At 36.3% G+C, this 20,292-nt stretch overlaps 1 protein-coding gene across 3 annotated transcripts; it reads left to right on the top strand.

Moving 5' to 3' along the window:
• Window positions 1-541: 541 nt before the first annotated feature.
• On the top strand, window positions 542-18,517 carry MS3_00002570 (uncharacterized protein). 3 transcript variants are annotated; one of them, XM_051210163.1, is made up of 5 exons: window positions 542-599; window positions 2,475-4,138; window positions 6,345-6,507; window positions 8,859-11,655; window positions 15,336-18,517. In XM_051210163.1, exon 2 carries the CDS (start codon window positions 2,539-2,541, stop codon window positions 3,538-3,540), a length of 1,002 nt encoding a protein of 333 aa, XP_051070129.1. In that variant the 5' UTR covers window positions 542-599; window positions 2,475-2,538; the 3' UTR covers window positions 3,541-4,138; window positions 6,345-6,507; window positions 8,859-11,655; window positions 15,336-18,517. The 3 variants fall into 3 exon arrangements, with proteins under 3 accessions (XP_051070129.1, XP_012797095.2, XP_051070130.1); XM_012941641.3 differs by lacking the exon at window positions 15,336-18,517 and adding exons at window positions 12,426-13,771; window positions 13,814-14,004 and having other exon boundaries at window positions 542-3,504; window positions 8,859-9,025; XM_051210164.1 differs by lacking the exon at window positions 15,336-18,517 and having other exon boundaries at window positions 542-2,287; window positions 2,342-3,504; window positions 7,368-12,581.
• Window positions 18,518-20,292: the final 1,775 nt, after the last annotated feature.

Below are 20,292 nucleotides of genomic sequence, written 5' to 3'. Positions count from 1 at the left end.
AATCCAACCTCATATTCACGAGAAATGACTTGATACTCGCATGTGCTACCGTTAATTACATTAAAAATTATATGCTCTTGGCCAAAATGCCTCCCATATTTGCTTTTATCTTTATCAGGGGACAGACGTTTCTACCTGGTGAACTACATCTAGAAGTATGCATGATAAAAGACATTTACCTACAGGAATGTAAATCCAGAAATGAAAAAAAAACAAAGCTACAAGTTCATGACTTATAAGGATTTTACGAAGTATATCTTAGCCCGACAAAACACCTAAATTGGCCGCTATAGTTTTAGTCGTCACATAAATTACAATATACCGAGACGCTGAAACACCAAACATTGCTGTTACATTGATAAGCCAGCAAAAACAGCAGAACAAAACACACCCGTCTTCGTGGTTCATTATAGAATCAAATATGACACCCACTTCATTTTGATTGATTGTCAGGTGCGACGTCAAAATTACGAATGAGAGTGGAGTTTATTCTCAGTCGTTAGTTCTGTTCAGCGAAGTCTGCTCATGCAAACTTGCTGGACTCATGAGAGCGCCTTCGCATTTGAAAAGCGCTGATTTGGGTTATAAGCGTTACTCAGGTTGTATGTTAGTCAGGTTGCTGAACGGTAGTGATGCGAGGTGGTATTATCAAACTTCAAATCATTTAGGTTTCCCTGTGTAATAACTTTTAGATGTACCTATAAACTCGAAGCACGACACCTAACTGGTGTTCGCCAGGGCTACCCACTATCCCCATTCTCACCTACTTTAGCCATTAATGCGATCTTTGTTGTAATAACATTTCCAACCACCTTTTCAGAAGTTCAATATCCTACCATATGATTCACTTGACTTAGAACACAAGGATCACATAGTTCTGCTTGGTGAAGACACTGACAAAGTGCAAGGTCTTCTAATCACTCTGAGCAATAACGCAAGATCATTTAAAATGTGTTTTGTCTCTTAAATACAAAATGTTGCTTTAGGACTGGTCTAAACCAACACCTAAACTGATGATAGGTTGTGAAGTAGTTTAGTTCATTGATCACTTCATTTATCTAAGTGGTCTAGTCAGCTATGATGTGTTTGTGTCTGGTGATGTGGCGTTTCGAATCCGGAAAGTTCGGTTGACTTTTGGTAAATTGTGTCACTTGTGGTGTATGTGGAGTGTCCATCTACCGACTCAAGGACAAGTATAGTGGACAGTAACTCGTCCTATCGTACTTTATTGTTGTGAAGGATAGTCTATGAAAGTAGATGTGAGTAGGCCGAATGGTTTTTGATCATGGGAGCTTTGAAGCATTGCTTGCGTTTCTTCGAACGACCGAGTTAACAATGTTGTTTGACAAATGTGTCAAATTGGTCGGTGAGTCTATAAATCTTCACTGACTAAGGTAGTTAGGACATATGTTACGTAGGCCCAACCACTGCCTGCCTCAAAGAGTAATGCTTGCTGGTGCAGTATTAGGTTGGAAGAAAGATAGGAGTGACCAAACAAGGACGTGGCATCAGCCTATGGAGTCAGACTGTCGTCTGAACTATGTAGGCAGATGCAAACTACTTGTTTGAGTCCACATGATAACCGCCACCAGCGATTGGAGACTTTAAATGACAGCTCAGAATAATTCACAACAACGAGGCAAAATATCTCCCTAAGAAAACCACCTGCTTGTGTTTGGGCGCCTGGGTATTATTCCAGCCCTCATATAAATCAAATTATTTTTGTGGCGCACATATATTTGGTGCCTCCTTGTGCCAATATGTGTTTAAATAAATGGATAAAATGCATTTAGTCCCTAGCTGCCTCTTGGTTTCAGACTTCAGTACTCGGCTTTGAGGCATATTATGTGAGCCTAGGGATGACGCCCCGCTACCCAAAGACGGACCAGGGTTCGAATCTGTAATCTAGTGGTTTCTAAGACAGTGGTTTTAATCAGCAGGGCACTGTTGCACATTTAACATCTTAGTACTACTTGTATGAGGTTTAGCATTGGGATGTTATCAGTAGACTCAAGCTTTTAGATAATTTTGCATCCAGAGACTACGACTAATTCACAAAATACAGTGTTTATAAACAATATGTTTTCGGTATCTCATAAATGGTTTCGCTTTCCGCTTTTATAGGAGTTTGTAGATAGTAGGAATATGCGTTTATGCTCGGTCTTACAATCAGTTACCCATCTCAAATTACTCATACTGGAGCTTAGATTTAATCTTTCATCAATCCACCCGGGTCTAGTAAATTTGAAGACCAGTGTGTCAAATTATTACACAGGGATTCGAAAAAGTATGTCGCTTTATCACACTTTGTATTTTACGGAGTGTCTTGTAAATTGAATAGGTTTTTGACTAAACAAACCATGCACAAAGTGTAACCTTTTAGAGCTGTTATTAAAATTATCAATGAAATTAACTGGTTGATGTATTTGTTGAAACCTCTAAGATAAAGTATTTTATCGTGTTCTTCACCGCAGAAATGAAATCTGGCTCCAAAATACAATAATTTACACCTCTAGATACGTACAACGTTTATTTACCATGTTGACTTATCATCGTCTGTTAAAAACTTCAAGAAAAGATGCTAGTTCCGGATTATGGTTGGGACTTATCGTCCCTGCTTTATTACTTAAAACAGATAATAAAGCACTCGCTTATGAATTTTTTCTATCTTTAATTACTGTACTCTTCTTAACGAAGAATAGTCATTTTAAACATGCTGTCATTCCTATATGTATATGGCTGAATTGTCAACATTTTCACCATGTTAGTACGGTGATTCGCCCTTTATTTACAGTTATGTTTGTTTTATTTTTTTCTTACAAATTACTAAGTCTATTCCCTTTTTCGTTTACGTTTGGTGAAACTATGCTACTTGCTCAACTTTCTGCAGTATTTCTTCTTACTGAATGTAATTTTGTAGTACCATTTTTAATACTCTTTCTAATTGAACGATATTCTATTAGATTCTCAGTGAAAATGGCTTTTTTTGTGTTAATAACACTTACTATTTTGACTGGATGCTTTTGGATTTACGCTTGTCGTGTAAAGATAGCTACTAGTTTCATTATAAATCAAATTGAATGCTTTATTGTGTCAACTAATTTCATTTTATTGATATTTTGGCTATGCTTATTTATGCTATGTGTTTATATTACTATTGTTTATCGTTGTTCTGATCATAACATTTATCGGATCATGAATAGTAGTACAGTTAAACCAGAATTTTGTGATAGTTCAATTGTATTATCCGATGAATTGAGCCTATCTGACCAAAGTGAATATTATGAATTATTTAGCGAAAATGAATTAATTAGAAATAGTCGTACAACGTGTGATTTATTATATGATGACAAAGAAGAAACGTTTCAACTTCGTAAACTATTTCATTTTGCTGCTGGTATTGTATATTCATCTGGCTTGCTCTATTCACCATATCTTCTTTCATTGATGTCTGTCGCATTACTTATTGTATTTTGGTGTTTTGAATGGATCCGAAGGCGAGGGGTAAGTTTGTTGATACTTTTAGTTGGACTACGTTGATTATGATTATAATTACAAGTAGGTTTTGAGATCGATACTCAATGTAATCACACAGGGGCTTGTTTGTCAAGTGCATTGTAGTGTCTTGTCAGACTGGATTGTTACCTACTTATCTACCTATTCAGCATCAAAGCCAAACGGTAGAGAATAGTCGTAGAATTTACTCTGATGTAGTCATATCTAACAGATAGAGACCTTTGCAAAAGCCATCACGGCTCTAGACAGGGCGTTCACTCAACCAAGGAAGATTGTCCGTCAGGGTATTCCTAGTGTGGTCGTATTTGTTTCAACATGTACTGTGCATAACAACACAGAAAAATTCATATAACACCGCTAAAAGGATGTATTACACAATTTAGAATGATATTTTGAGGTAATAAAGTGATGACAGATTATATAATCAATATTGTTCGGAAGGCACTACAGTTAAAGACGGCTTAGACAAGCATTTTTGACTTACGAGATTTCGTTTCATTTTCAGGGGGAGTGTAACTGAAAACGACCTTAGAGTCATCATTGACTTCTATGTTAAATCTTAGGCCATCAGGTTGGGTGATTTTTAGAATCTCTTCAAAAGGGTCGTGACAAATCAACAGACGTGAGTCTTACAGAGCTATCCCTCAAAATTTAGTGTAATACTATGAACTGACCACCTATCCTTTTATTCTTAAATGTATGCCAGACCTTTTGTGTTAAACCTAGTTGAGTTCTATAACAACTAACACATATATTATATACTAAGGATACGTATTAGTAACCAACAAATCTACTTTATCCTATAACTACGAAGTTAGTATAGAATAGTACTTCAGTCCTCTGCAACATAGGGCATGATACATATGTGCATCGGTTTTAGTTGTCACACCGTATCAACATAACCAGAGAAAATTATCAAGGCAAGTGTCAGAGTAGTAAAAGTAGTATTAGTGATAGTAATAGAGGAGATTAAGTATGAGAGTATACGATTCTGAGAGTCAGGATCCAAGAGAAAAAAGGAGTCAATTCACTTGTGCCATTGCAAGCGACTGTAAATCACGTCATCAAAAGTCTCCAACCACTGGTGATGGCTGAAACGCGGATCCCAACCACGTAGTTTGTATCCATCTGCATGATTCAGTATAACTGTCACTGACCTCACAAACTGATGCTACATTTTCACCTAACCCTCCTAACTTTCTCCCAGCCTACTCCTACACCAGACAGCACCGCCCTTCGAGGTACTCGGTTGTTGGAGATATATAGTACATGTCCCAACCACCTCAGTCGATCAAGATTCACTACCTGGTTAATCGGATTTCAATTTCCACCTAGCACCCTATGCCTAATCTCAGTATTACTCACTCGGTAGTCTTAAAATATACAGACCATGCTTTGAAGACACCTATGACCGGATATTAGTAGCTTACGAATATAATCTATTCTTAATGACCATATTTTGTATCCATAAATTAAAAGACAACGCATTGCTGGATAATAAACTCGACCTTTGGTTGGTAGAAAAACATCTCCCGTCACTCAGCTTATTCGTAAACCGTAAATACAATAAATGTACGTCAGTGATCATTTGATAAAATTAGTTGTTCATGGTTTTTTTTAATCACGGTGAAAATTTCTTAAATTAATGATAAAGTATGATGTTACTACAGTTTATATCTATGTATTATGATCACTAAGATACTATTATAGGGAAAACTAAAGCATACTCATGTAGAAGATCAAATTATTGCGGTAGGATTTAGCTAATGAGTAAATATATGTTCACGGTCTAGTGTACAAAACATTTAATAACAATTCTTTGGCTATATTACCTGTCTGAATCAGTCAGTGGTCTTGAGTGCTGTTAGAGGTATGAGGGCGGTTATCACTTCCCGGTTGTCTGTCTGAATCAAATCTTGGATTAACCAATTCCTTGTGGTTCTCCATGTGAATATTAAAAAAATCGGAGTTTTTCGCGCACCTAGTATTCATTGAGATATATAATGCTGTTTCTGTCTCGTTCTATCTTCAGTTTTTTTAAAATTCTATTGCTCAGATTGTAATGCTTATCATTTGTATGCTTTTAAAACATAACTACTACAAACAGCCTTTTTGTTGAGTACAGTTAGGTGTTTCACCCAGTTCAGTTGTGAGGATAATAGTGTTTCTCCTCTAAATATTAATTAATTTATATCATCGTATTCCCCCGATCCGACGTTTCAAACAACGTAAATGATTCAGTTATTAGAAAAGGTATCTAGTGATTAAATTGATGTTTTAATAGACCGAACTACTAAACTTGTTCTAGTTTCATTTTATCTCAAGTAGGCGGCTGTTGTGTGACAGTCACAAATATATTTACATTACATTATACTAGTTTCCTATCTAGATCATTTTATTCTTGTCTAAATATAAAGGGTGCTAAATAATTTAAAAATAGGACCATCTAATTAACTGTTAAACTTAACTCAATTATCCAGTCATCAATCTGATTTTTATCATTTCAGTAAAATTTCCTTTTTATTTTAGTCTTAGTCTACTAATATGTCATTGTCATCTAAATATTAAGGTACTCGGGTTTCAGTCAGTAAGTCAACGATTCGAACTCAGTCACATCTACTTCATTTTAGTCTACTGATTAATATCATTTAACCGTAGGAAAAACAATATGAATCGAGGCCAATTGCATAAACCTGTACTTAATAAATGTGATACATAGTAAGTAACTCTGGGCAACAAACTGACGTAATTGTACATAGTTTCAAACAAGTTTTCAATGTAATACTTAAACTAGAAATTGTTTTTAAATTTTCATTTCTAAATTGTAGCCATCTACTCTTTCCTCCTACCTTAGTACTTTGGTTAATCCATTTCGTGATAAACGAGATTCTGGTGACATTCTATTCACACCTATTGCTCTTTTACTCGGTTTAAGTATTCCTGTTTGGTGGCCACAAAATAGAAATACTAATGGGAGTATAATTAGTATTGGTAAGTAAATTAAAGTTTATCGGTTTTATAGAACATTTTGCTTAAGAGAATTATTTATTTGAACTGAACACAAACATTGGTACATGGGGGCACCGAATACATAAGCTCCACATAATAAAAATGAGGCCAGTAGTAGTTATCATTGATTTGTGTGAAGACTGTGATACTGCCTGGTTGCCCAGACCGAAGCATGTGGTTTTCTTAGAGGGTCAGACCTGGAGGTTTTGACCTAAAGGTCTAATCTACAAGGCAATGGATCGACGTTAGGAGATGCAGTCCCATGGTAGTCGGTGACCAACAGTAGTTTTACACGTCATTTGTTCCCTCAGGATCCTAGAGCCCATGTGCACCATTGGTTTGCAATCAGGGTTTTCCAACTCCCCCAGGTGGATCCTTCACGTCCACAAACCCGGTTAAAGCACTGGATATTCGCTTTTCGTCCTCTCAATTTCGTAAGCAACAGTGATGCCACGAGAATGCAGTGAGTAGGACTACCCTGGTAACGGCTATATACGCGTTGCCATGTGGGAGTATTTCGAGAGGGAAAGCGGACTCTCCCCAACCTCGGCCGTAACAGGGCATTTAAGGCTTTATGAAAAAAACTGACAACTATCTACAAAAGTACAACAATAAAATATAGAGCACATTCAACTCTTTGTAAATCACATTAGAACTCCTATTTTTAGCAATATACAAGATCATAATTACTAACACTAAGTTCAATCCTTGTTGTGTAAATTCAAACATTGACCCACCAAATATCAAACATTAAGTCTACTGATAGACGGAAGTAGTATTTAGCAAGTATTTTTATAGGTTAGTGAAGTAGTTCAGTGGTGACTGATTCTTTTGTTTTTTAGATCACAATTCATTAACATTCATGGGCTTGTGGTTAAAAAACCATCCTAATTGTGAAGTGTCGATTTAGTTTGCAAATTTTATAGATTTTCTTATGACAGAGATAATCTGTTCATCAGTGACTAGCTCCATATAGATTCCAGAATTTCTACTGACAAGTGATTGCTGTTGGAGTTGAACCATGTCACTAATACGATTAGAGGCTGACGTTACCCATAGTTTTCCATGTACCCGAAGTGTATCGTATCTAACACTCAGTCGTCTTTCCTTTCCTTTAATGAGTAAGTTCTGAATTTCGAAGCATATTTTTTATTAGAGATTTCATTTCAAATACTAACGTCTACTGTACTTGTATCTTTTATCTGGCATTTTGGTTTGGGTTTCATTGGAGAATAAGTTCAGGAGAATTGGATGATCGTTACGTCGCTATATAATGCGAATTGACTGAATTCATGGGTGTAAATTATCGAATTATAAACTAACGGTTTCGAAAGTTATCATGTTCGTACAGAAAGAAAACTAACAGTCCTGAGCACAATTTCGTGTCCGGTGGTCATAACTAATGCTCTACTTCGTCCAAACTAGTTAATATATATACAATTAGTAAAGCAATAATTTGACAAGATCTATACACGATGACCACTTTTTCAGTTGCTATGCTAATTACTAGTAAATATACAGTTGAATTGTGAAGATTATATATTAGTATGTTCATCAGTGACTAACTCCATATGGATTTCAAAACCTCTGTCCGATTATAATCATCATATGCTCACTAGTGACTGTCTCTAAGAATTATTTCCTAGAGTTCTGATGAGAAGCCGTGGCTAGTGGAGTTCAACCGTATCTGTTGTGAGATAGTAACTCACTGAAGACAATGGTTTGCGGTGGCGCAACTTCGTGGATTGGTTGAAGTTAAACAATAACACCGTTGGATGCCGGCCCAGTGGTCTAGTTGTTTAAGCGCCTGGCGCGAGACTGATAGGTTCTGGGTTCGAATCTCGCGAGGTGTGGGATCGTGGATGCGCACTGCTTAGGAGTCCAATACTAAGACAAAACAGCCGTTCAGTGCTTCCAGGTTTTCCATAGTGGTCTAGCTTCGATTGACTCATGATTTCAACCAGTGAAATATTTTAATGTTTGAACTTTATAGCATGAATTAAGACAAGCGAAATGACTTTCAACTATCAAGTATCAGTGAAAAACTGTGCACATTGGCACTCGTACTATTGATAAAATGACATTAACACTGATGAGTGAGCAACTATGTATGAGTTTCTTTAGTTGTTAGTGTGTAGTTAAAAAATTTTTTTCTGGCAACCTGACTTAGAGCTTAGTAACTGTGTTTATGAAACCATTCAGTTAAATAGTTTGATCAATTCTGTTTTTTTTTAAAATTAAGTGTTATTAATATTCAAATATCTATTATTATACGCATAAGCTTAAGTCAATACATAGATTTCGTAAAGAAGTTTTTTAATATTTATAACCAGGCAACTTATGTTACCAATTGGATGTGAAGCCGTCATCGTGGTCAGGAGTTCTATCAATAGCTATAGGCGATAGTTTTGCTGCATTGATTGGACGAGCTTATGGAAGGCGTCGTTGGCCTGGATCACATCGAACATATCTAGGATCTTTCGCTTCATTCTTTTCTCAAGTATGTATGTATGTTTGTGTATATAGTAGTAATATAGGCATGCATTGATTTAATGTTAAGAAAATTTTGTTGAATGATCCACTGGATTGTCGTTATTCTTATCTCCTCACTAGGAAGTTCAATCACTAACTCATTATTGACACTGAATTATTTTCGTAATAATCTAAGGATTTCTCTACTGTGATTTGTCAAGAAATCCTTCCATGTGCCATTGGTACGACTGGAAAAAGTGAGAGCCAATGCTTCCTATAAAAATGTTTCAATGTAGATTTGTCATTTTAAGTCTCCTGAAACCGGGCCCCAAACTATATTTCGAGGCTTTCAGTGTTCGGACCCTTTAGTATAGTAGCACATTAAGTCATGGATTGGGCGAGTGCCTGCTGGCGTGTATACCCGTATATTAACGTGGGTTACTGGTCAAAGGCTCCGTCCTAATAATCCGGCCACAGCCTAGTCCGGTCTAGATGGCTTGATCGGCATGCTGTGGTGCGTTGTGCTCGAGTCGTGGCTTAATGAATGTAGTCTTTGCCTGAAAAGCTTTGTCCGCCTATTTCTCACACCGAGGGTATTTCCTACAGTAAAGCTCTTGAAACCCAATTCTCTTAAAGTGGCTGGATAGCCCCAATTTAGCGGACCTGGAGCTTATTGGTTATGGTGCGCTCAACTTTCAGCCACTAACTCCTCGGTTCAAACCCCACTCGACTTACTTTGGTTTAGGCGACTAGGTTGTATTATCATAACCCGTCATTCTTAGGATATGACTTATATCCGCCTGTAGCTCTTCTAGAGTTACTACCGTTCTCAAGCCCGGGTAAAGAAGGAGGGTTGGGCACGGGGTCGGTAACCCCATCCCATAGTAAAAACACTAGCCAGATTAAACAAATTAAATCATTTGTCGAATGATTTAATTAAATTCTCAAGAATTCACAACATCATCGAAATATTCAGGTTTCTCTTGTTGAATGTATACGTGATACAAGTATTGTTTGCATTACTAGTAAATTACTATACTAACCGAAGTCGGAATTTTGATTTTACTTTCTCTGTGCAAGAAATCTGCGTTTAATCGAAGTCGTCAAGATCAACGGACTTGTTGAATGTCTAGAAACTTCATAACTTTCAGTCGTAGAAAATACATTTAGTATTTCTTGTAATCAAAACTATGATAGTGTCATTTAGAATTAGTACTTCCCACTAATCTATTCCAGCTCTCCACGTAGTAAGTAATCGATAACTATCAGCGGAGATGGAAAGTGGCTAGCAGTCAAATTTGCAACACGAGTTTCGTCCCATTTGGCACTCGTTAGCTAGGTAGATCTGCATTCTGTAGTTGATTTTCACTTTGGGACTCACGCTCAGCACTGTTCACATCAAACGCCATCGAGTTTTCTACTTAGCTACTAAGTCCAGGTAGCCACTGGGGTTAGGTTGTGCAATAAGGTGAAGTTCAACTCATTTCTTTTGGTTGTTTGAATTTTCCCATTGATGTGAAGGAATGCAACTGTTCAACTCTTGAGTGCAGGTACATCCAACTGACGAGTCCTAAATAAGGCAAATGGGCATCCTGAATATCACTGCTAATTATCATCTGTCTGTGCTTATAGTGATTGTGACTTAATGGTAATATCAAGGTAATGCGTGTAGGATGTACATTTGCCTATAAGAGACTGATTAATTTCAGTCCTAAACATCAATGAGAAGATCCAAACAACCAATACAAATGAGTTCAACTGATTTAGTTTATAAAATAATATTGAGTTCGTATTTGAATTATTCTGTCATTAAAATAATGTCATCAGATTGTTCACAAATATTTCTAACGCACTGGAAACTTATCTAATTATTTGTAATAATTTAGTTTGAAATGTTAAATCATTGTTTCCTGCTATCAGTTTGTTACCTTGAAGAGACTAAATTTCTAAATATCCGTCATTTGATGATGAGGAGATGAGATTTGTTTTGACAATGTCATCTCGTTGTGCTAAATTGGCTTATGGTAACTTGAACCAACGTACATATGTTCTGTGTTCTGCATTGCGTTTAACTTACTGAATAATCGATAGGATTAGGAAATTTGTGCTTGGCTCTCTTCTCACTTACAACCAAATTATTAGATATAATTATGCGGAAAAAAGTGATGTTTTACTAACTTAGTGTATAAAGTTGGGTAAAATAAAAAAAAATTTCATTCCAGAACAACAATCTTTTACAATTGACATCAGGTAATAGACAGTTTCATTCGTCTCATCAAGTGATTTTACTGTTACGAAATTCATAATTCAAATCTTCCCAGTTATATATGCTGTAAGCTGTTTTAGAGTTAATCCAATGAGTTGTGTCAATGTGTTGCTATAGGATATGTTTTTAATTTTTTATTTGAACATATAAATATTGGTACAAGAGGATGTAGAACTATGGTCTACTATGATATTAGTACTGCTCTAATAATAGACCTAATCCTAAAATTGTAGATTTGTCATGATATAACTGCCTAATCTATAAGATCTTACGTGGAAGTCACATCATCGACTACACCAACTCACTGTATCGTATCAATTACCAATACATGATGTAGAACAAGGTTAGGCTAGAGAAGGAACAATATATTTAATATGAATAGAAGATATAAGGTAATATTCAGATGGACCACGCCTGCATGGCCGAGCCATGCCACTCGATCAACTCCAGTCCATTCCATTCATTGTTCCCTCCTTTTCCATCGTTAGGTATTTCTCCGCGTTAAATATTGAATACCTATTTTCCGAGTAATCTCGTATTCAGCTTTGAGGATTGTGTGGTTATGATCCAATGCCACTACAAATTTCATCATATTTGTGTATGGACTGTGATACTGCCCGGGTGCCCAGATCGAAGCAGGTGGTTTTCCTAGAAGGCCACTCCCCAAGCCTTTGACCTAGAAGTCTAACCCACAAGGCAATCGAGCATCGTGAGGAGATGTAGTCCCATGGTAGCCGGTGACCAACGATTGGTTTATACGCCATTTGTTCCCTCAGGATCCTGGAGCCCATGTGCACCATTGGTTTGTGATCCGGTTAAAGCGCCGGACATTCTCTTTTCGTCCTCTCATTTTCGTAAACAACACCCCCTCCACGAGAAGGTAGTGAGTAGGACTTCCCTGTCAGAGGCTGTATACGCGTATCCATTTGAAAGCATTTCAAGAGGGTGGACGTGCCCTCCCCACTCTCGGCCATACCAGGGTATTTAGGGGCATTGGAATTGGTGATACTAACAATGAAGTACAAAACCTTCTTAACAACTCCTTCTAGTCTTTATATCAAGTACATGTTAACAAGTGAATTATATAATCAAATTGTTCAAATGATTCATTTCTTGAATACATCATCCTTTTTTTTTTTTTTTATATTGTTACATCATTTAGATGATTGCATGGACAATAATATCATATTATTATTCATGGTATTGGTTAACCGGTATTATTCCTTTATTCATTGGTGTACTTATTGAAGCATATATTGATCAAATTGATAATTTAGTTATACCATTGGTTGTTATGCTTATTTTTCATAGTTTATAATCATAATACCAGTTTAATGATACATTTTATGTACTTATTTAGATTTGTTTATTTTCTACCTTTATTTCATGTATGTTTATGTACATAATAAATGAATGTTTTATTTGCTAATAATAAAATCTATCATTCGTTCATTTATTTTTACAGGAATAAAATGTTAACAAAAGATAATCATCAATTACATAATATTATTGACTATTCTTATTATTTATAAGAAAATAGAGTTGATATGAAAGCACTATTCGTTGCAGAATATCTACTGAAAGAGTCGATTTTATAAGGGGTTATCTAATAGTTCCGTCAAGGATATCGTTTTCATTTGAGGGATCAAATAAAATACTGTTATAACTTGTGACTTATCGATCGGATCAATGATGCATAAAACCGTATAAGCAGTCTAGAGTCCTAATTGGCCCTGCTTCCAGTTTAGTCCAGCCAGTTAAGTCCAGAGCACAAGTCTCAGCCTCTGCGATATGAATCATTATATTTCAAGCATACTGAGTTTATATACCAATCAAACAGACTGTAGCGGTAAATAAATCCCCCATAATAAATAGCTCTGTAAGTTTTCGACATTGGGTGCTGACCACATGTTTTAATGGACTCACCTAGCTGAAGGCGCTCGGTCATGCATCCACACTAGATCACGAGTGGGAACGCCGTGCTCAACAACCCCTGCAATCGCTAGTCAGATTAGATCAGACGATTCTCGATATGTTGATAGCATATCAGATATTATCTCCAGGCTTCCTCGCTTATGTCTTTTGATTTCACTTGGTGGGTACGCTTCGTATTAGAAGGTGTTACTGGTTAAAGCGTTGTCAAACTCTGAATACCTGTAGCATCTTCAAGACCACATCGTACCATAAAATGGAAAATAACATTTGTACAATATTTGGCCGATAGGAAAATGACACGTGAAATAAATATTAACCAATAGGAAAATGATACAATTACAAGTCCAAGGATAGCATTAGACTTAACAGGATGATTTTTGGGATATTTTTCTGAATATCCCAACAAATACATTTAAATCATCATTGGAACTCGATAGTCTGCATTTCTAATGTCAGTCAGTTCGTAGTATAATGGGAAGACCACCGGTCGTCGATACTCTGTGTGGATCCGCAAACGTATTTTGTGCTCCAAAACTATTGAATATTTGTCCAGTGAACATCAACTCGGTAACAGTAATGATCGTGAAATTGGACCAATTTACACAAACTTTTTAGGTGAACAGGAAAGTGATTTTGGAGGCAACGAATCAGGTTTAGGTAACTTTTTGGTTAATTAAAAAGTGAGTCATTCTGAAAAAAAGGTCTTGGGATCATATGTATTTGTCTAGCTTTGAACATCTGTATGGCTTTCTTAACCTGTGCACCCATAAAGCAATTCGTTACTTGACTGTCCTGCAATATGTAAAGGTCGGAAAAATATCAACCAATACTTCATGTTGGTTTTTAGTTTGCCTAAATTATATTTCTGTTTATCCGATCCTCTCTAATGTATGTATTTTGCGATGTGACAAACAATGAGGATAGATCTATCCATTCTTATATATTAACTACATTTTAATAAGATCCTTGTTTTTGCTTATATAAGCGTGCAGGGGAACTAGTTTTGCTAGATAGTCTCTAGGAGTATGTGTTTCAGATCAATCACGAATCAGTAGGTCTTTTAATATGAATTCGGTATAGATCAGACAATCAAGTGGTTAAAAGTCGACTGGTCGGAACGGAGATTTTAGGGGCTTGTGATCTACTGAGTTAGTCGATTATAAACAAAGTCATCATAGTGAATATAATGGACACGTGAACGTCTAGATATCTATGAGCAAGGGATAGTAGACACGGTAATAGGACCCGGTCGTGTACTGTTGTATCCAAGTGTTCCTTTAACAGCAATGGTCCATAGCGAGTTGATGGTGTCATTTCCACGTTGATGCTCACTTTATGTTCCCCTCCATCAAAATTTATCTCAATGATCCATGCTTCTGCTCGCATTTCTACAGATAACGACTGACTATTGTTATGGTTGAGAGAAGTAAAACTGGTTTATCGTGAGTGGATATTTGCTGAATTTCAATTCGCTAAATAACATTAAAGCGATTTTCATACTCCACTATCTCGGTATTGAATAATGCATAACAAACAGGAATGCATAAACCATAAATGTATTGAAACAAATGTGCTTAATAAATCTTTGAATATGATACTATATGCAGTTAATCTATGTATCACTATAAGTATCTAAAACGTAGTAGAATCGCACGTTTTGATTAGTCTAATGCACTTTTTGTTTTAATTATGTGTGACTGAACAGTTGGTAGGAATGTAAGAGATATAGTTTTACTTCATATCTGAACGTAAGATTTTCGTTTAGTCCAAGTACCTAAAAGAATTATGATACGAAACAAACGTAGTGTTTAAACTTGATGAGCAAGCGTTGACGTAACAATATTGTGTGATGACTTCATCTGTATATTTACTGTAATAATCATGTTGACTGATTGAACAAAAGAGATCCTCTTGTTGAACTATGGTCTACTATGATATTAGTACTGCTCTAATAATAGACCTAATCCTAAAATTGTAGATTTGTCATGATATAACTGCCTAATCTATAAGATCTTACGTGGAAGTCACATAATCGACTACACCAACTCACTGTATCGTATCAATTACCAATACATGATGTAGAACAAGGTTAGGCTAGAGAAGGAACAATATATTTAATATGAATAGAAGATATAAGGTAATATTCAGATGGACCACGCCTGCATGGCCGAGCCATGCCATCCGATCAAATCCAGTCCATTCTATTCATTATTCGCGCCTTCTCCATTGTTGGGTATTTCTCCGCGTTAAATGTTGAATATCCATTTTCTGAGTAGTCTCGTGTTCACAGCTTTGTGGATTGTGTGGCTATTGTCCAATGCCACTACACTACTCTCCCACCAGAATCAACGTGATGTTGGTTCGATACCAAATTGGATGGGATCGTCGCGCGCCGGAGGTTACCAAGAATATTAAGAATCCTCCGGGTATTGGTAAGCTGAAAGATAAATCAAAAACGCGGCAGCATCTGGTCGGGAAATACATATAATAATTTTAAAATATCTGCCTTCATGCTTAAAACGCTTGACATGAGAATTTGGGTGAAGATTATTTGAACTATAAAGAATGGCATAACAATAATAATAATAAGACGATGCGTGCTAATAGCCGTTGGTTAATAACTTAACGTATAGGTAGTAAGTATTTGTGTTAAGAAATATTAAAAGTAATCAATGTTGTAGAAATGTTAATATTGGTATTAGTTTTGGTTTAACTTATGAAATCAATTTACAATTATGCCGGTAACCTGTCCATATGTGGTTTCTAATTGCATCTGTATTAGTAGGCTAACTGAAAGAACAAAAGTATTAACGTGGAGAAGAATTCCAACTAGTGTTCCAGTTAGTTTGATACGGTTTATTTAGTTACATGGAGATTTTCTCAACCTCATTTTTACTTGACCGTGATAGAATTTAGTAATACTACTAATACACATGTATGGTTATCAAAACAAAATTTAAATACATGAGTGATAATTATATGAATTTTGGACAGATAGCTGGGAACAAATCGTTAAACATGAGTGTATTCGTAAGAGACATGCTCTAGACTCAATGTTCTGATCTGTGGCAGACTATTTATTTATATTTATACTTGCCGGCTGATTGGGCATACAAGTCAGTTGCAAGTATGCAGTTTATCATAAGGCGGAATACGATTTAATTGAGATATAGTGGTTATAAGTTATTAAAATCAGTTAGGCCTGTGTCATATGACGAAGTGATGTGGTGCTGCAAGATGTATTTAGCTAAGTTTTTACAAGATGATTAATAGTGAGTGATGCTCATGTGATTATCAGGGAGAACATAAGTTGTAACCAGGGGGAGTACACTCCCAACTCATGTCTATGATAATGGCTTGAACCTTAGTCAGTGTTGGGGTAAATTCGACATTGATGTTTTCAGTTTGCAGGAGATTTGCTCGACTGCTTATACTGATTATTTGCATGCATGATTGTGTCGCTAAACCATTAATTAAACTGACAAGGTTTTGAGATATTTACTGAGTGAGCAACTGAGAGAGAAACATACTGTAATCATCTGTGATGGATGAAGATACCAAGAAAACAACACCATTTAACGGTAATTATAAGTCAATTTGTTGACCGATTTCGTTAATAGTTTCATTAATTTTATCAGTCATATTACGTGATTGTCAAGTCATGACAATGCTTTATGACGATATCCTGAAACTATTAAATTTAACTAGTTATAGTGTTGAATGAGGATTAGTCAGTGGAAAAATAGGTATTGTTGCTTTAGGTGATTCGAAATTATCAGAAATTTGTAACGTTAAAGAATCCGAGACGCCTAATTATATTATAATTTTCAATTCAGAAATATTCGTTTAGTGGTAATTTAAGTAGGCTACGCAGTTTTGGTTTTAAACGTTTGTTTAGTCAACAGCTATCTGGGGATTTAGTTATTTGACTAGTGCCGTTGATAGTACCTAAATTTGTAATCTAATTATCTAAACTATGTCCGCATTTTAGGCTGCTACTATGATGGGTTCATTGATAAATGTTAAAGGCGATCCAGATGATTTCTAAATTTACAAGACATGGAGATATAGTGTAACGTATGTATGGGCCAGGTTAACATGCAGGTTGTTGACGTATATGACAATTTAAAAATAATGAACATGACCAGGGAAAGTAACTTTAAAGTCAAGACTGCTTATGAAACTTCAGGCAGGAATATGATGCGTTATAGACATTCCATAAGAAATTACTGCATTTAGCCTAGGGACACTTACAAATATATAGCAAAAGAAACCGGAAAACATATACATGTTAAGTAAAAAAAAATCATCAAGTAAAATAGTTGAACTCGCCTGGGTTGTTTTTGAAAATTAGATTATTCAGTGGACGACATATATAACGCCATTCGTGAGGAGTAGTAATGATCCAAAAGTATCCAGAATAAAACATGCAGTATGGCAATCACTTCCAGGGTGCTTGATGTTGTTGAGGTTTTTGGGACTCGCTCTGATCAGAACAACTGAATGAATCCAGATAATTGTGTGTGCCACTGAATGAGCCATCTAAAATGAACTTATGATTGCAGAAAACTTATAGCTGGAACTCATCGTATTTTTTTGGAGAAGTGTCATCCTTGTTGTTTGGCAATGGAACTCGAGAATATGAAATTAGGCAGGCAGTGGTCGGAAGAAAAGATATTACAGGATAGTGCATAGTTTAAAACAGGATGAGGTGTTAGGCGAAGGAACACTAAGAATTAGATCCAGATAACTATTTAGTCCTTGATTGCATTGTTAGTCAATGCATATTTACGCTATTTACGGGTCATATTTGCTAGAGCTTGATGTTTAAACAAGTCTATGTTGCTGAAGCATGTAAATGCTATCAAAGCTTCTTAACGAATCATCAAAGCTAATTAGTTAATATAGACGACCAGTTTTTATTATCGATTGAGCTAGTATGTCATGAGAACTAATCAATATAACATTACGATAATACATGTGAGCATTAATCAGGACTGTTAGAATATTGGGTTAACATAAATACAAAATAGATCAAGAAATTCAGAATGGAAATAAGATTAACAATAATAGGTTGCGTTTCTTTAGTTGGGCTCACTAATGTTGAACTATGGTCTACTATGATATTAGTACTGCTCTAATAATAGACCTAATCCTAAAATTGTAGATTTGTCATGATATAACTGCCTAATCTATAAGATCTTACGTGGAAGTCACATAATCGACTACACCAACTCACTGTATCGTATCAATTACCAATACATGATGTAGAACAAGGTTAGGCTAGAGAAGGAACAATATATTTAATATGAATAGAAGATATAAGGTAATATTCAGATGGACCACGCCTGCATGGCCGAGCCATGCCATCCGATCAAATCCAGTCCATTCTATTCATTATTCGCGCCTTCTCCATTGTTGGGTATTTCTCCGCGTTAAATGTTGAATATCTATTTTCTGAGTAGTCTCGTGTTCACAGCTTTGTGGATTGTGTGGCTATTGTCTAATGCCACTACACTCTAATATCAAGTCATATACTTCAGAAGGCAAAACCAACCAAATATTCTAGGGGGTGGAAACTGATGTATTAGATGACAAGTAATCAATCATTGGTGCAACGAAGTATGCAGTTATCTCCTACAAAATTGATATTTAGCCATTTAGAATACGCCTATCTGAGCCTGTTACCCTTCGTGAGAACATTTGTCGTCGACCGGAATTTTCCTTTCAACTCTATCCTAGGCTTTCGATTCCAGTTGTTCCAACTTTCTATTCATTATTTTGATGTTTTCCTTCAATTCCTTACTTATTGTGTTCTTTGGTCTTCCACCTTTCCCTTCAAGATTCCTAGTTGGGGCTCGTCTCGTGACGTAGACTGATGAACTCTGCAATATGTGTCACGTATATGCTGAATCCGGCCTGTTGATCTCGTAGTGGGCGTCTACTGAATCTTCCATTCGGTTCAGCAACGCTCGGTTGAAAACTTTTCGTAGTACCGATAGTAGTATGATGCCTCTCTGGTTCTCGCGTTTGCTCAAGTCTACTTTCTTTGGTATCTTCAGGAGGTGTACCTTTTTCTAGTCTGTTGGCACATGTTCTCCATCATTAATTTTACTGAATAGAACGTAGAGCAACTATGCCGTCAACTCTGTCTGAATTCACTGCTTCAGCTGTTATGTTCTCTGGCCCTGCTACTTTCCTACTTTTGATTTGTCTAGTGGCCATGCTAATTTCCTCGATATCTTGTAAAGTTTCTTCCGTAAAAATGTCTGTTTGTAGTTTCGATATCCGGTTGGTTCAGCTGGACTGGCCTTTTCAAGAGTTTTTCATAGTGTTCTTTCCACTTATTCCTATGTGCTTGAACCTCAGTGATTGGCTTGCCCTACATATGCTTGACTGTTCTCCCTAGTTTACAGCATTTCCCAGCTATCTTTTTTTTATATCATACCTCTGTCCCATATTTCCATATTTTGCAGCTTTTTTGTTCTCACCGCTAGGTCTTTTACATATTACTACTTGTCGACACTAAGGCTCTTCTTCACTTGATTGTTTGTTTCAGTGTATTCAGCTTGTGCATTGGCTTACTTTGCTATTGTTCAGCTGTTGTCAGTTGCTGCCTTCTTGTCCTTTCCTTTCTGAATCTTGTCCGGAGTTTCGATCGAAATCTGTTCCACATGATGATGTTAATTGTGGCTTAGAACCTCCTGACACGTTGGAGTTAGTGCTTCTTTGATCCCTTTTCAATTGTCCTCCATGGTACTGTGATGTTCTTTGAGCAGACTTGTAGGGCTTGGAACCCGTTGTCGAAAGTTATTATGAATTCATCGAGTTTGTTAGTATCTCGAAGGAACACTGTATTGAGCCTTTGTAATACTGATTGTCCAGTTGTCCAATTCTTCTTTCGCTTCAGATTCATCCTTGCAACAACTAGGTGACAATGTAGAACTATGTCAGCTCCTCTCCTGGTTCTCAAATCTCCCACTGACCTGAATGTTTTAGTGTTTTTAAAGTAACTCAATATTCTTATCAATTTTACAGAACCTGATTTATTATTATTATCAGTAATTTCTCTATTTTTTTTTGAAATGTGGCAA

This window comes from Schistosoma haematobium, chromosome ZW, assembly GCF_000699445.3.
Source record: "Schistosoma haematobium chromosome ZW, whole genome shotgun sequence".
NCBI classification, from domain to species: Eukaryota; Metazoa; Platyhelminthes; class Trematoda; order Strigeidida; family Schistosomatidae; genus Schistosoma; species Schistosoma haematobium.
The sequence above is the reverse complement of the archived record's forward strand: the minus strand, read 5'-3'. Positions and strand labels throughout refer to the sequence as shown.

Bases quoted from the DNA above. Each gene is read 5' to 3' on its own strand.
- MS3_00002570 (XM_012941641.3), top strand. From the start codon at position 2,539: ATGTTGACTTATCATCGTCTGTTAAAAACTTCAAGAAAAGATGCTAGT. The intron at 3,505-6,344 runs GTAAGTTTGTTG...TCTAAATTGTAG, and splicing joins AATGGATCCGAAGGCGAGGG to CCATCTACTCTTTCCTCCTA. The intron at 6,508-8,858 runs GTAAGTAAATTA...ATTTATAACCAG, and splicing joins TGGGAGTATAATTAGTATTG to GCAACTTATGTTACCAATTG.